The sequence below is a fragment of the Mustelus asterias genome, chromosome 14 (genome assembly GCF_964213995.1).
Source record: "Mustelus asterias chromosome 14, sMusAst1.hap1.1, whole genome shotgun sequence".
Lineage (NCBI taxonomy): Eukaryota > Metazoa > Chordata > Chondrichthyes > Carcharhiniformes > Triakidae > Mustelus > Mustelus asterias.
Window position 1 is genome coordinate 74182766 of NC_135814.1, and position 16703 is coordinate 74199468.

Here is a 16703-nt window from a genome sequence, read left to right on the forward strand (position 1 = left end):
GTTTAAAGTCTCTGCCATTTCATGATTTCCCATTATTAATTCCTGAGACTCATTCTCGAATGGGCCAATGCTCACTTTAGCTACTCTCTTCACGACAAAAACAGAAAATGCTAGAAAATCTCAGCAGGTCTGATAGCATCTGTGGAGAGAGAATAGAGCTAATGTTTTGAGTCTGAATGACTCTTTGTCAGAGCAGCTGCTCTCTTCCTTTTTAAATACTTGTAGAATCTTCGTCTGTTTTATATTTCTTCTTAATTTACTGTGTCTAATTTCTGCCCTCTATTAATCTTTAGTTGCTCCTCTGCTGGTTTCTAAAATTGTCCTAATCTGCCCTACCAGTAATCTTCACAACATTGTGTCTTTTCTTTCAATTTGATACTATCCTCAGCGTCCTGAAGTTAGCCATGGGTGGTTCATCCTTCTCATACTGTCTTTCTTTCTCAATGGAATACATCTCTTTTGAAATGTATCAAATGTCTTCTTTGACCAGAAATTAAACTGGACTAGCCATATAAATACTGTGGTTGCAAGAGCTGGTAAGAGGGTGGGAAATTTTGTGACAGGTGACTCACCTTCTGATTCCCCAAAGCCTGCTCACCATCTACAAGGCACAAGTGAGGAGTGTGATGAAGTACTCTCCACTTGCCTGGGGAGGCAGAGGAGAGTGGTACTGTGACTGGACTAGTATTCCAGAGACCCCGGATCTTGAACTGCCTCCTTTATCCTCCACTCCCTCTTTCATCATCAAGGAAACTATGGCTTTGGTTATTGCACCTGGACCATTTCCTCATTAAGGCCCGTCTATTGTTCCGTTACAGTTTTGCCTGTCAATCTATGATTCCAATTTACATGGGATTTACATTCTCAACCAAACGAAATTGACCAGCTTCCAATGAAACACTTTTACCCTAAATTGTTTACTGTCCTTCTCCACAGTATAAGGCTTAAATTTGCTATGATCACTAAATGTTCCCCCAATATCATTTGATCCACTTGACCCATCTCATTCCCAGAACCAGATACAGCAATGCCTCATTCTGTGTTGGACCTGAACTTTGCAGGGACAAAACCTTCTCCTGAACACATTGTAGAAACTCTTCTCCCTCAGCCTTTTGCACTGTAATTTCAAGCCATATTAGAATAATTGAAGCACCCCATTATCATTACTCTATTGTTCCCGTACCTGTCTAGTTTCCACGCAAATCTGTTTCTATATGTCATGCTCACTAATTGATAGCCTATAGATTACATCCAGTAGTGTAATGGCACCCTTATTGCTTTATTAGCGCAGCAGGATGGGAGAATCGCAGCCATTATGTCCATGCTGGCTTACTAATAGAAAAATCCAAAACTAAGTACACTGAATTGGGAGCATGGATTGGATTGGGCTATAATAGTGCAGCAGCAAATTGGCCATTTACACTTATTGAAGGTATAGTTTTCCATTAGGAGCATGCAAGTGGGACATCTTAACAAAAATACTTAAGGAACACTTATGGAACTTGTGTAAAATTATTCTTACCAACGTACTCTGGCGTCCCAGTGATTTCTCTTAATTCGCCAACATTGTCAACTCGCCTGGACAAGCCAAAATCAACTATCTTTATATCGCCCAATGGTGAGGAGTTGGTTAATAAAATATTCTGTGGCTAAAAAGGAAACCACACCAGAATAAATGCAAAAAGTCAGCAAACAAAATGTTAGCAAAAGTAACTTTGGATGTTTCAATTTATTATGGATCTGCACTGGTATCACCAACCCAATTTATAAAACGGTTTACACACACTGTACAAAGTTGGTATGTTCACAATGTATACGTGGAATCTCAGTGAAATTCCCTATGCCAAATATACTCATGTAAGAGTTAAATTTCTATCATTACATTTTCCGTCAAAAAGTAATGGGGAAATGGGAGGTTCCAACTTTTACATGAGCAATAGTTTAGAGAGGTTGAAATCCATCCTCTCTCATCGTCTTGCTGTGGCAGTTATCCGGGGACTGTGTCTGCCAACTCTATCCCAGAAGTAGTGCAAAAACAGCCAAAAGAATCATGCGCTGACACGTGCAGACACAAGGAACTTAACAGCCATCTTCAATGGTGTTCTATGATTTTATCAATTTTTGAACCAGGGGAGTTTGATTTCAACAGTAAGTGCCAAGTACAAAGAGTTTGGATTTTTTGGCTAAAAGCAAGACGTTGGCTTTTTACACAAGGTCAATCATTATTCAAGTATATACAGTAATAAAATTTATACGAGCCAAGTTTAACACTGTCAGAAACGGCCTTAGTATCACTAGGTCACATTCAAAGCATTTCGATGATTAATGAGCTACATAGCCTAAGGCTTGGGAAGTCAGCTGCCAATCATCATTTGCACTTAACTGGTGAGGCCCAAAAGAGAAACATTTAAAAATGGCAAAATAAAGAATTTGTGCCCTAGACAAACAAACAGAAGTGAAAAGAGAACCAACAGTGCCATTTGCAACAGACATGTTGTCCATTTTAATAATGAGGAACTGAAGGTTAGCTTACTGCAAATTTGGACAAAGAAACTGAAAATAAATTCCATGCAAGATTTTTTTGTCTTTTGATTTCCTCCCCTTACCACAAAGTAGTATTTTAGGCCAGTCTTCAGAAAATTGGGCTTGAACTTACTAGCACTGCTAGTAATCATGTGCTAAACTTCAAAACATTCAAACTTGAACAATTTCAAATTATTTTGGACACATGACATTAATCTACTACATAACTTAAATCTCAAAGTTCTATTACTACTTCAAAATATCAAGGCAAGTTCTGGCTACTTGAGGAATGATTTAAATAAATACCGACCTCTTTTCTCCCTCCATTCCAAACAAAGTTTAAAAAATCAAGCCGATATAAACTTCCACAATTTTCAATCATGAGCATTATGGATTTCAACACTCGCAGGAAGAGTGATTAGAGATCAATCATTATGTCACAAGAGAGAAAAAAAACATAACCATCAAGTTGAGGGTTACTGTCTTTTGCACCTATTAGATCGACTGGCTGCTGACTGAAAATACATTCAAACAAATACTGGCAAGTTTTCCTGAATTGCATTTAAAATTAGAGCAATATGAATTTCTTATGATGATGCATAAATGCTAAAGAACGGCAGCAAAAAAAAACTGGCTTGCTACAAAACTTCAAACAATCCAGTATAGATTAAAAGTACATTGAAACTTTCTGCAATGCAGGGCATAGTAATCCATTCTGTTCCAGATGTGTTTTACCTAAAAATGATTCATGTGTAACTTGTAGCAGCGATTTGTATTACTCACCCACAGCAGCTTAGTGAACAACCACGTTATAAATTTTGAGTTGTTCCAAAATGTCTCACCAATTATGCATTATAATTGGGCAAAGATTGTTTACTGTGCATAAACTAGTAGTTATTCTGCATCTAACATCTATGTAATCAAACCAATATTAAACAGAGAAATTATTAATAGCATGCCTTACAAATTAGTCAGCAATCGGAAAGGAGTTTACTATAGACATAGTTTCCTGTCCCAAACCAAGTGAACTCCTACCCTGAATCATCCTGACCTAAACTAAAATAAACTGCCAATATCAGCCCCCCCAGCCAATTTCCTGAATTCACTTCAATGGGGCCTACCATGTTCTTATGAAGCCACATTAGTGCCAATCTTCAAGAAGGCATCAGTTGTTCCTAGCTGTCGTAAAGACATTTTAGCCAGAAGCCAGAATGTTATGCACAATAACCATTGTCGATTGTTAAAAAAGAAACCCATCTGGTTCACGAATGTGAAATCTGCCATCTTTATCTGGTCTGGCCTACATGTGACTCCAGAGCCACAGCAATGTGGTTGACTCTCAACTGCCCTCTGAACAAGGGCAAGTAGGGATGGGCAATAAATACTGGCCAGCCAGCAATGCCCATGTCCCACAAATAAGAATAAATGCTCTATTCTTGAAAATATTCAATGTCAATAGGTGGCAACTATTTTGGTGGATGATATATTGTTAATAGTTCCATCCAAGCTAATTTTAAAAATTACATTGAGGCCCCTTTCCCTTCCAGTGGTTACAGTGAAGGAAAAGCATGTAGAGAAAGTTAAAGTCAGTATTGGAGAAGCACTCATTGTTGATTAATCTTGTTCGCTCAGCACAAAAAAACTGAATGGATTTCAAATCAGAGATTACCAAGTCCTAATAAGCTATGTTTATATAGACAAGATTTCTTCCATTTTTCCGCCATTACAATTGCTTCAATTGTTCCCAACAGTCTAGGTGGACAGTATGCTCCTGCTGTATACCACACACAAAAGTCTTCGAGAGCACATAAAATACTCATTACTGAAATTACTGTTTCAGTCCATAATAAAATGTACTCAAACCCACCTTCTCTATAAAAAAAAACTATGGCTGTAATGTGCATTTTAAATTTAATCAAATTTGTTTTGTTGGGATATTTTTATTTATCCTGATCCACAACCCATAATTATCTAATTCTGAAGTATATATTCCGTGCAATATTCCTGGAATATCCTGGTTAAGTTTGGGTGATGGGCAGCTGAGCAAAGCCAAAACATTCCACATTTTGTTAAGGTGGTTGGAGTTAGTGGGATGGGGCCTTGTTCAGTGTTGGTTTAGCTGTTGGGCAGACTCGCACTCCGGCGATGTTGTAGGTATCAAGATGATGACTGCCACTGGGAGTAAAGTTGTAGATAACGGTCTCAGCTTCCTGGCACAAATCATTGGTGATCACATTGATGAACTGCAAAATATCCGAAAGATAACGGATGAAACAGAGGAAAGAATCCTGTCAGTTGAGAGGGCAGTTTCCTCAGTGGAGGCTCACCTTTAGTCCTTGGAAATCCTATTACATGGTATGCCAGACATCCTGCTTACTTTGGGGAGATGGGGACGTAGAAGAAACATCTGTGCACCCGATCTCCCGAGGGGAGCTGAGGGTCAATTCCTGGCTGAATGAGAACTGACTACTATGCTTTCATAATCTTGATTTGGAGGCAGGGCGTATCAAATTCAGAGGCATACTGCAGCCAGTCTTCAGGAGCTGGGATCAGTTAAATACCGATTGCTGGTCTTGCATTGTCTTCACTTCAGCGTCCATTAAGAAAGGCTGGAGGCAGCTGGACACAATGAGACATCGCCACCTGCCTAGGTTTGTGTGTGCCGGAATTGCTGGGCGACAACACAACGGAAACTATGGACAGATCTTTAATGTTGCTCAACAGCCCTGTCAAGGCTTTGGCCTTTTAAGCTCCTTGGATGGTGATATTATCCTGCAGTTCATCATTAAAGCTGAACTACTCCTCTTGTGATTAAAATCCCAATTTTGTGATGTTGTCTTTTATCCTGGCATGGGCGTTAGAAATATGAACACTGTAGTGTATGTCACTTGTTATCCTGTTATTCTTTGAAAGTCAGGCATATCCATTTATTTATAATGGAATCATCCACTGGTATGTTCTAGTGATGAAACAAAGGAGACCTTAGTTTAAAGCCCGTTGTCATTTACATTCAATCTTGATCTTTCTGTGTGGGAGCAGAGGACCGAATGAGCAAGGGTGTCTTGCCCACCCTGCTTCTGGCCCCATGTCAAATTCAAATTCCTGGGGTTAGTGTTTGTAATATAGAGATATTTCCTTTGCTTATAGACTGATAATGGGTCTCCTTCATTCAACTGGGGAGCGTGCTCAGGTGGTTGTATGGTATCAGGCTGTGCAATATTTTTTTTTTGTTATTGTAATCCTGGCATTTACAACAGAGAGATGCATTTTCTGGTATCCTCTGCATTAATTACGGATGAGTAGTGCCACAGCAGGGTGGAGGGTAAGCAGTTTGGTACAGAGGTGATGGGTATAACAAAGCCCCCTTTAGAACTAATGTTGTGGCATTTTCCTTTTGTATTTTTGTTAATTTTGGGGTTAAAGAATCCTTGTTGGTCTCCTGTGATGGTACAGACAAATCATGTATCCTTGAAAAGATTGGGGGTGGGCGATCTTACCGGCTTGCCCTGCTGATCAATGGGCAGGGCAGGGAGGGGCAAGCCGGTACGATTGCGAGAGAGGTAGAAAATCGGGTTCGCGCCTGGTTTCTCGCCTTTCACAATCTTACCATGTCCGGATATCCATTGAGATCAGCCTTACACCCTTATAATATTTAAATGGAAATTGAAATATTATTAGTGAGCTCAGGATGGATGGGGTTGGAACTACGCACTCTGCAACTGGTGATCAGGTAGGATTGTTTTGTCACTTCTAAATCTACTCATTGAAGAAATTTTTAAAACATCACATAACCAAGATCCATTAAAATATACAAAGCTGTAACTCCAATTCCAGATAAAATCTACACTTTTCTAAACAAGTTTTTTATAGAAAAAGGTAAACAAAGAGATATCCACCTTCAAAAATCTAAAAACATTTAAAACTTTTATTTTGAAAACAATGTCAATGCCTCATTCGTAAACCACTTCCTCAAAACATTTTGCACCAAATAAAACCTACCTTTAAATCTAGATGTACAATATTATTTTGGTGTAGGAAAACTACTCCTTCAAGAGTCTGTCGAAGAAGTCTGATCACATCCTTTTCTGAGGGAGCTTCATCGCGGTCAGCTACACAGAGATTAAAGACTTCTCCTCCAGCAGCACTGGGAAAGGAAGTTTAAGTATGAAAAACTAAATTAATCAATGTCCTCTGGAGGATAATCCTCTCATTAATAGAAACATTATTCTTGTTTATACCATCAGAACCCTCAATTTTGATCTCCTTTATTACATCCCTAAACATTCTCTGGTTTCAAAGAAAACAATCCCAGTTTCTCAGGTTTCTCCATAGAACTAAAGCTCCTCATCCATAGTACTATTCTGATACATCTGCTCTGCGTCTTCATTAGACCTTCACTTCCCTTCTTAAATGTGGTGCCCAGAAATGGGCACAGTCTCTAAGGAGGTCCAACCAGCAATTTATAAAAGTTTAGCATACCTTTCTTGCCTTTGCATATGCCTATTTTTACAAAGTCAAGAATTCCAATCCCATATTGGAACAACTTAGCCAGATACCTTCAAAAGAATTTTGTATGTAAATCCCCATGTCTCTCTGTTCCTCCGTGCATTTTTATATTTGCCTGATTTTTGACAATATTTATAATTATCTACATCTCTCCCTCATTATTCCTTCACAATGCATCTCATCATACTTTTCTGTATTAAGTTTAATCCGTTATGTGTCTGTTCATTTCAAAAATCTGGTACAATTCTCCTCAATACTACATTTTCAAGCTTTGCCGTCTACAAACTTGGAAATTATGTACCCTGTATTCAAGTTCAGGACATGAATATACGTATCAAAAGGAGAAGTGGCCCTAATATCAGCACCTCCATCCGGTCTTAAAACAATCATCACTATTTACTTCTTCACAGCCAATTTTGTATCCATGTTTCCACTGCTGCTTTACCCCTATGGGTTTCAATCTTGCTAACATGTCCCGTATGTGACATTTTATCAAACATCTTTTCAAAATGAACATACATGACCAGCCTAAATGAAACTGCATCCTAAAAAGCAGTTGGCATTTTTGAATTGAGGGGAGAAAATTGACATAAAAATTACTATGCTAGGAAATTAATGAATTAGAGAAAAAAAAAGTCATTTTAAAGAGAGAAAGATAGTGGAACATAGGACAATAAATATTTAAATATAATGGTTAATTTTATGCACATAATGCAATGGTTTATTTGATGTATATGCCATCAACATTCCAGTGGCAAAGCTAACTTCAACAACTGTACAGCTATGTTAGCTCTAACATTGTATTGTGTTTCAGCAACAGAGGTACACAACACTTACTATTCTAATACGAGGATAATTTCATTTGTTGTTTCATACACCTCATACAGGTCTACCACACGTGGATTTGACTTTGTCACCTCAAGTACAGCAATTTCATGTATAATATCAGCTTTACAATCGAGACCTCGACGCCTCTTCTTCAGAAACTTAGCTGCATATTCTTTCCCAGTAGCCTTTTCTATACATTTTTTAACAACGGCGAATTTGCCTCTGCAATGGATAAAAAGATTAGCACAATGAACCTTAAACATGCGATTTATCTCAATCTTCAGCATTGAGCTTTCAAATTCTTGTTTATAAATCAGTGTACTTTTGAAGCTTTTCAACCGCAACAGGTATACCCAGTAAATATTAAACATGTGGGCAACTCTTGGAACAAAAGCAAAACTGTTAAAATATGAACCACAAGAAAGATTATGTGCATGGAAGATTGCATATGCAAACCTGCAAAAGTACACGAACAAACTGCAGCATAAAGTGGCAGAAAGAAAACTAGCATACAGACTTCTTGATCTCAGCCAGGCTATCAGACGGAGCTACTTGTTGATTTAAATTTTTTTCTTAGAAGGAAGATTAAGATTTTAGTCATTCACTTGCTTTACTCTCGTCTTATCTTAAAAACAAAAATTAAGAAATGGTACAACAGTAACAAGGGGAACCAAAATTAAACAAGACCTGCTTATTATCTCTCATATTAAGAAGCCTCATAACACCAGGTTAAAGTCCAACAGGTTTATTTGGTAGCACAAGCTTTCAGAGTGTCACTCCTTCTTCAGGTTGACTCACCTGAAGAAGGGTGACATTCCGAAAACTTGTGCTACCAAATAAACCTGTTGGACTTTAACCTGGTGTTGTGAGACGTCTTACTGTGCTTACCCCAGTCCAACGCCAGCATCTCCACATCATGTTACCTCTCATGCCATAGCCTGAGGGATCACAGGGAACGGCTGGACTGGAGTAAGAGCATAATCGTTCAAATGGGGACCACAGTAAAGATGGAGGTGAGAGTGCGAGATGTTATTGTGATGAGTGTCAAAAGCTAGACAACACTTCTGCTCAATACCAGTAGTGTAGTGAGTGGATAATGGAAACAATATTGATATTTTGGTTCTTAAACTTCCAATTCTTTAACCCAAATATTGTTGCTCACTCATGTTGAAGGAAACTCAGCCAAGATCATTCATAGAAATCATAGAAACCCTACAGTGCAGAAGGAGGCCATTCGGCCCATCGAGTCTGCACCGACCACAATCCCACCCCACATATTTACCCGCTAATCCCTCTAACCTACGCATCCCAGGACTCTAAGGGGCAATTTTTAACCTGGCCAATCAACCTAACCCGCACATCTTTGGACTGTGGGAGGAAACCGGAGCACCCGGAGGAAACCCACGCAGACACGGGGAGAATGTGAAAACTCCACACAGACAGTGACCCGAGCCGGGAATCGAACCCGGGACGCTGGAGCTGTGAAGCAGCAGTGCTAACCACTGTGCTACTGTGCCGCCCCATTATTCCAAGCAAATGCACCAGCAAAACAAAAAATGAAAAGCTTGTCAAAAATATGCTTTTTAAAAAAATCAAAACTGTACAGAACTTATATACATCAAAGGAATGGAGAAACAAGACTAAAGGTGCTGAGGATTAGGGTAAATTGACAGAGAGCCACAAAATATAGGTGGTGAGATTAGAATCTTTATTGCAAAAGTACTTATTCAAATCCCCTATCCCACTGTGTTCATCCCTTCCCTGGTTCTCCACTGCAACAGCCCTAACTTCGAAACTCCAGGACAATGTAACTAGGTTCCCAGCTAAGGATTTTTGGCAATTGCCCAGGAAGTTCAAACTTCCTTTGGTCAATTGGGAACCCTCTGAAAATGCCATTTAAATCACAAGTTTCAGATGTTTCCAACTGTGATACAGGAATGAATAGTCACCCAGGCAAAGTTAGGAGAATTAAAACTACTTGCAGTTTCTGGGTAACTGTAACACTGAGGCCACCACACCCCTCCCCACCAGCCCAAACTGACCTGGATTTCAAGGTTAGTTAAAGTCAAGTTAAAGTTTATTTATTAGTCACAAGTAAGGCTTACATTAACACCGCAATGAAGTTACTGTGAAATTCCCCTAGTCGTCAAGTCCAGCACCTGTTTGGGTCAATGCACCTAAGCAGTATGTCTTTCAGAATGTGGGAGGAAACTGGAGCATCCAGAGGAAACCCACACAAGCATGGGGAGAATGTGCAAATTCCACACAGACAGTGACGACCCAAGCCGGGAATCGAACCCGGGTCCTTCGCGTTGTGAAGCAGCAGTGCTAACCACGGTGCTACCGTGCCACCCCACAGTATTTACAAGCAAAGTGGCAATCTGATTCACTCCACTTCACCAGAATTTATAAGCCAATATCAAGATTCTCATCCTGATTTTCAAATTACTCCAGAATCCATTATTTCATATATTACATCCAGACCCTGCAGAATTTGCCAAAACCATATTAACTTACTACCCACCTTCAAAAGCACCTTTAAAAATCTATCTCTGTCCACACATTCAGCATCCTCTTCTCAAATTTCTTCACCATATCAATCTCTCCTTTTGCAAGGCACTCTCAGCCATGACTTGAGGAACACTACATAAATGTAAGTATTCTCCTCATCAAGGATTCTGCCACAAAATTCTAAGCCCTACATTACAGTAGCAGCAGTTTAAAAACTTAGCAAACTTGTAGCAAACCAATCTCCAAAAGTATACAAAGACACAGTAGCTGTTCAGATTCAATCCGAAATACAAAAGCCTGATAAATATAATAAATTACTGCGGATGCTAGAATCTGAAACCAAAAGAGAAAATGCTGGAAAATCTCAGCAGGTCCTTACAGATGCATCTGTAAGGAGAGAATAGAGCTGATGTTTCGAGTCCAGGTGACCCTTTGTCAAAGCCTGATATGTATGTCCACTTCCTACTACACTAGCCCTCAAATGCTGAAAACTGAATGGCTCAGTTCCCACATTTAAGTTCACTAGTTCAAACTTACACAATGCCAATTTAATTTTTTCCATTTATACCCAACATAGACATACATTGGTAAAAATGTAAAATAATTACAGGTAATGCCACACAGTATCCCTGTATAAGAACATAAGAAATAGGAGCTGGAGTAAGCACTTCAAGCCTGCTTTGCTTTCAATAAGATCATGGCTCATCTTCTTCGTCAACACCACCTTCCCACACTATCCTCATGTTACTTCCCTTGTAACCAACAATCTATCAACCTCTTTGTTGAATATACTCAACAACTGATGAGATTCACAACTATCTTGTCCCTCTAAAACATATTCATGTTCTACTTACTTGGGACTTGATTTGCATGCAATAATGAGGTTCCACCTAATTTAGGTGGACTCTAGGTTCACCAGCAGAAGATGCCAGGAAATAAATAGTAACATAGAAATCATAGAAACCCTACAGTGCAGAAGGAGGCCATTCGGCCCATCGGGTCTGCACCGACCACAATCCCACCCAGGCCCTACCCCCACATATTTACCCGCTAATCCCTCTAACCTACACATCCCAGGACTCTAAGGGGCAATTTTTAACCTGGCCAATCAACCTAACCCGCACATCTTTGGACTGTGGGAGGAAACCGGAGCACCCGGAGAAAACCCACAGAGTAACAGGCAGGATCTGGGTGGAAAAGTGGGAATATATGCAGCACAGCTCTTTTGGAGCCCCTACCCAAACTAAAATCGACCCATTATTTAAACCTGAGAAAATGTGAAGGATGAAAGCTACACCAAGACTCTGCATTCACACTCTAAACCAGCAGGTTTATTTCGAGCTACTTATGGATGGTGGGGCTCAATTTTCAAAAGACTAAGTGGTGGTCCCATTTAGTTTCACATTATGTGTGATGGTACTGTGTCTTTAAGAATTGTATTTTTATCATGTTTCTTGTAAGAGATTTGTTTAAAACTCAGCTGTTTTACATGGTGCCGATTTGTCTGGAAAGCAAGCAGCTCAAATGTTGAGAATGCAGGATAATGGCTGATCGTAGCTAATGGTGTGCTTGTCTAAACAGAGTTAATGCATTTTTGTTTATTTGGCTTTTCTGCCGTGGTTTCAGAGTAGGGTTTTAATTAGATTGATTGACAGTCATGAGCTATGCTTACAGGGAAAAGCAAGCAGTTACTGCCAGGTTCTGAAAGAAGCAAGGGGTTCCTCCTCCTCTCTCTGGAAACTGCTGTTTGGGACCTGCTAGGAGAAATAGGTCTTTCTCTCCAGTGGTGTTCTAGCGGCTCGAGAATGTAGGCCAGTGTGTCACGCAGTAGCCAATTTGCAGTTTATTTTTAAAACATTTACAATTTAGTTTTCTTCAAAGCCAATTGTCTGCAGACCTTTGTAGGATGTGACAGGAACATAATATATGTAGAATTGTTAGGAGAGTCTTCATCCCATCCTTATCCTCATTGGATAAATGCACACAGAGTGCAATAGGAACAGCTTTTGTTCAGAAGTGTATCAATGCAGGCATCTAAAGTACCCATCTCCTTCACTGCAAAATTACAGATCTTAATGGCATGGGGAGTATGTCTTTTAAAATCCACACCATGGATGTGGTTGTGCACATTTATTGTATATTCCTCATAACCACCTCACTAATGGTGGAACAGCTCTTTTTTTCTCTCCATCTTTCTTAGCAAGAGCCATCTTATCAGGGAAACGTAGCCAATTTTGACATAGCAAACCACCATTGACGGTAATGTAATAACAACCAGATAATCATAGAATCCCTACAGTACAGAAAGAAGCCATTTGGCCTATCAAGTCTGTACCAACCACAATCCCACCCAGGCCCTATTCCCGTAATACCACACATTTACACTGCCAATCCCCCTGACACTAGGGTCAATTTTAACATGGCCAATCAACCTGACCCATACATCTTTGGATGTGGGAGGAAACCCATGTAGACATGGGGAGAAAGTGCGAACTCCACACAGACAATGACCAAGGCCGGAATCGATCCTGGGTCCCTGGCGCTGTGAGGCAGCAGTGCTACGTGCCGCCCAATTTGTCTCAATGATGTTGATTGAAGGACAAACATTGGCAAGGCGCCCTGATTTTCTTTCAAAGAGTGCCATACGATCCTGTGTGTCCATCTGAGGACAGATGTCTCACCTGAAAGATTGCATAGCAGTCCCTCAGTACCGCACAGGGGTGTCACCCTAGATTCCAAGACTTTCAAGTGGTACTTGAATCCATAACGCAAGTGAAAATCTCAGCTACAAACTGACCCACATGCAACACTGAAGAATCTGACCTGAGTACCTTTATTCTGCAAGGAAAGCAGGTGAGTAAACTACCAAAGTTTTCAAGTTTTCATGTTACACTGCTGCTCCAGACCATTAGCTGTGGTGTCCCACTAGGATCTCTCCCTGGCCTCCTATTTCTCAGCTACATGTCACGCATCGGTGACATTGTGCGACGGCAGTGTGTTAGTTTTTACATGTATGCTGATGAGAACCAGCTCTGCTTCACCACCCTCGACCCCACTACGGTTGCTAAATGATCAGATTGCTTACCTGACACCCGTACTGGATCAGCAGAATTTTTTTCCAATTTAAGTGAGAAGCCTGAAGCCATTTTCTTTGGCACCTGCTCCAAACTCTGTTCCATAGTCCCAGACTTCATCCCTCTCCCAAGCACCAATCTCATACTAAACCAGTCTACGGTTCACAATCTTGGTATCATACTTGACCCCGAGATGAGTTTCTGACTGCATGTTCACATAATCACTAATAAAACCAAACAATGTTACAGAGGTGGTAGATAAGGAAGAATTTATTCTCTCTGAGGGTAGTGAATCTGTGGAATTCTTTACTGCAGAGAGTTGTGGAGGCTGGGTCATTAGGTATGTTCAAGGCTGAGTTATGATGTGGAGATGCCGGCGTTGGACTGGGGTAAACACAGTAAGAAGTTTAACAACACCAGGTTAAAGTCCAACAGGTTTATTTGGTAGCAAAAGCCACAAGCTTTCGGAGCTCCAAGCCCCTTCTTCAGGTGAGTGGGAATTCTGTTCACAAACAGGGCATATAAAGACACAGACTCAATTTACATGAATAATGGTTGGAATGCGAATACTTACAGCTAATAACTTGATTAGCTGTAAGTATTCACATTCCAACCATTATTCATGTAAATTGAGTCTGTGTCTTTATATGCCCTGTTTGTGAACAGAATTCCCACTCACCTGAAGAAGGGGCCTGAAGCTCCGAAAGCTTGTGTGGCTTTTGCTACCAAATAAACCTGTTGGACTTTAGCCTGGTGTTGTTAAACTTCTTACAAGGCTGAGTTAGTCAGGTTTTAATTAGTAAAGGAATCAAAGGTTATGGAGATAAGGCAGGAAAGTGGGGATGAGGATTATCATTTCGGATCAGTCCTGATCTCAGAATGGCAGAGCAGACTCAATTGGCCAAATGGTCTACTTCTGTTCCTATGTCTTATGGTTTTGCCCTGCCTCAGCTCAGTGGCTACTGAAATTTTCATTCATGCCTTTAACATCTGGCTGGTCTTGCACATTCTATCCTGTAATCTTGATGTTATCCAAACTCTGCTGCCCTTGTCTTAACATGCCCATTCACCTATCACTTCTGTGCTGTCTGATCTGCAGTGGTCCCAGTCAAACAATATCTTAATTTTAAATTTCCCATCCTGTTTTCAAATACCTCAATGGTCTTGTCTCTCCCCATCTCCAAGATCGCTTCCAGTCCCACGACTCTCCAACACATTTGCAATCATTAATTACAGCTTCTCGAGCATCCCCACTTTTAATTGCTTCAATATTAGAGGCTGTTCCTTCAGTTGCCTAGGCTCTAAATTCTGGAATACCCTCCCTAAAACTCTCCACCGTGGTTTCCTTCTTAAAGACATTCCTTTAAACCTAGCTCTTTGACCAAGCTTATAACATCTGACCTAATACCTCATGTGAATCGCTGTCATACTTTGTTTTAAAGTGTCCAAAAGATGTGCGGGTTAGGTAGCTTGGCTATACTAAATTGGCCCAGTGTCCAAAGATGTATAGGTTGGGTGAATTAGCCATGGTAAATGTAGAGTTATAGGGATAGGGTGGAGGGACGGCCTGAGAGTCGTGCAGATTTAATGGGCCGAATGCACCGTAGGGATTCCATGATTCTATGTTCCTGTGAATTGGCTTGGGACGTTTTAATACGTTAAAAGCGCTCAACAAGTAGATCATTTAGTGAATATAAGTGAAGAGTGTAGAGATCGAAGGCAACTAATTTGGACTAAAAAGTCACAAAATGGTAGGAAACTCGGCTGACACACAGTCCCCTCTCGGTAAACTTCAACCCGAAGTTCAATCAACGACACAAGTGAAGGAATTGCACAAAAAGAATCGCAAACTCACGAGTTTATGTGCGTGTGTGTGTGTTTTTAAATGTTATACTCGCCTGCCCAGTTCCTTTGGTGCCAAGGTGTAGTTGTTTGAGAAGGAGTCTGTCATGAAAGGGGTCCGGGTGTGTGCGAGTAACACTTGCTGCTTGCCCCTGTCCGCCATCCTCCGGCAACGGCTCTCGCACATTTTTTTCTCCTCCTCCCACACCGTGTCCGCTCTAAACTTCCACCCACCGGACAACCTGCTGCTTCACAACTCGAAATGAGGACACACGAAAGTGCGGCACCCTCTCCACTGCCTTCACACACACGGATTCCTAAAGGATCGCGCTTCTTCCGAAAAGGGACAGCACAACCATTATACTGACAACTTCCTTCCCTTGCTCAATAGGCAGTTACTCTGCAACAGCCCGTGCGCTGCTGGCTGCTGCCCACTGACTGGAAGAAGGGCGCGAGGGGAAACAACAGCGCACGCTCTCTCCTTCTGGAGAGCGACGTAAGGACGAAGGTGGTGCGTGCGCGCAAATGTTCTCCTCCTGGGGCGATGGAGGGCGCGCGTGGGGTTGCGCGTGCGCGCTCCTGGGGCGACCGGGGGGGTGCGCGCGAGCTCCTGGGGCGATGGGGGGTGCGCGTGCGCTTCTGGGGCGACGGGGAGCGTGCGCGAGCTCCTGAGGCAAGGCGGTTAACAGTTGCTACAGCGCGCGCGCGCTATCGTTCAAACTTTTTAAATTTTCCCAGCGCGCCAGGCAGGCCAATAGACAGACGAGAACGTCAGTGTTTAAAAATAGACTTGTTTAAACTACCGCTTTCAAGAAAACTACTGCTGTTTGTTCAAGTCCGGGAATGCAGGGGAATCGAGGGGGATTACTGTTGTGTACAAGTTCAAACTTAGTACGGGGCGAGGTGAGGGCGGATAGCAAGCTATGGATTTTACATTTTCCAGAATTTAGATGAGAAGATTTATTACACTTAACAGTCAACTTCATGAAATTATCGATTCGAATTGATCATATAATACAGTACAGAAGGCGATATTGGGCTCATGCCAGTTCTTTGGTGGAACTACTAATTCTATCCCCTTGCTCTTTTCCCATTTACCTTTTTTGCTCTCCCCGATTTTTTCTTTGAATGTTGCAACTGAATCTGCTTCCATCACCCTCTCAAACACTGCATTCCAGATTGCAACAACTTGCTGTGCAAAGTGGCTGAATTTAGTGGTGGTGGGGTCTCACCGATGAGCCCAAAAATGAGGAGCACTGCGGCCGCAATTTGTCAAGGCTGGCTGGACGCTATTGGGGTTCACTCTAGGGGGGTTGCCTGGTAACCAGAGGGCCGGTAGGTGAGGAAAACCACATAAGGGCTGAGGATTGGTGGAGGAGGAGAGATTGGGGATGGATGTTTGCACTAACAACCAGGTAA

At 41.3% G+C, this 16703-nt stretch overlaps 1 protein-coding gene and 1 pseudogene across 1 annotated transcript in view; both read right to left on the reverse strand.

The window, feature by feature from the left end:
• LOC144503771 (serine/threonine-protein kinase 17B-like) overlaps positions 1–15777 on the reverse strand; it is a 32498-nt gene extending 16721 nt beyond the window's left edge. The window contains exons 1-4 of the mRNA XM_078228620.1: positions 15341–15777; positions 7867–8079; positions 6523–6667; positions 1523–1649 (exon numbers count right to left, since the gene is read on the reverse strand). Coding sequence (XP_078084746.1) covers positions 1523–1649; positions 6523–6667; positions 7867–8079; positions 15341–15471 — 616 coding nt within the window. The 5' untranslated portion in view covers positions 15472–15777. The remainder of the gene's footprint in view (positions 1–1522; positions 1650–6522; positions 6668–7866; positions 8080–15340) is intronic.
• On the reverse strand, positions 11767–13547 carry LOC144503960 (large ribosomal subunit protein eL31 pseudogene; annotated as a pseudogene).
• Positions 15778–16703: the final 926 nt, after the last annotated feature.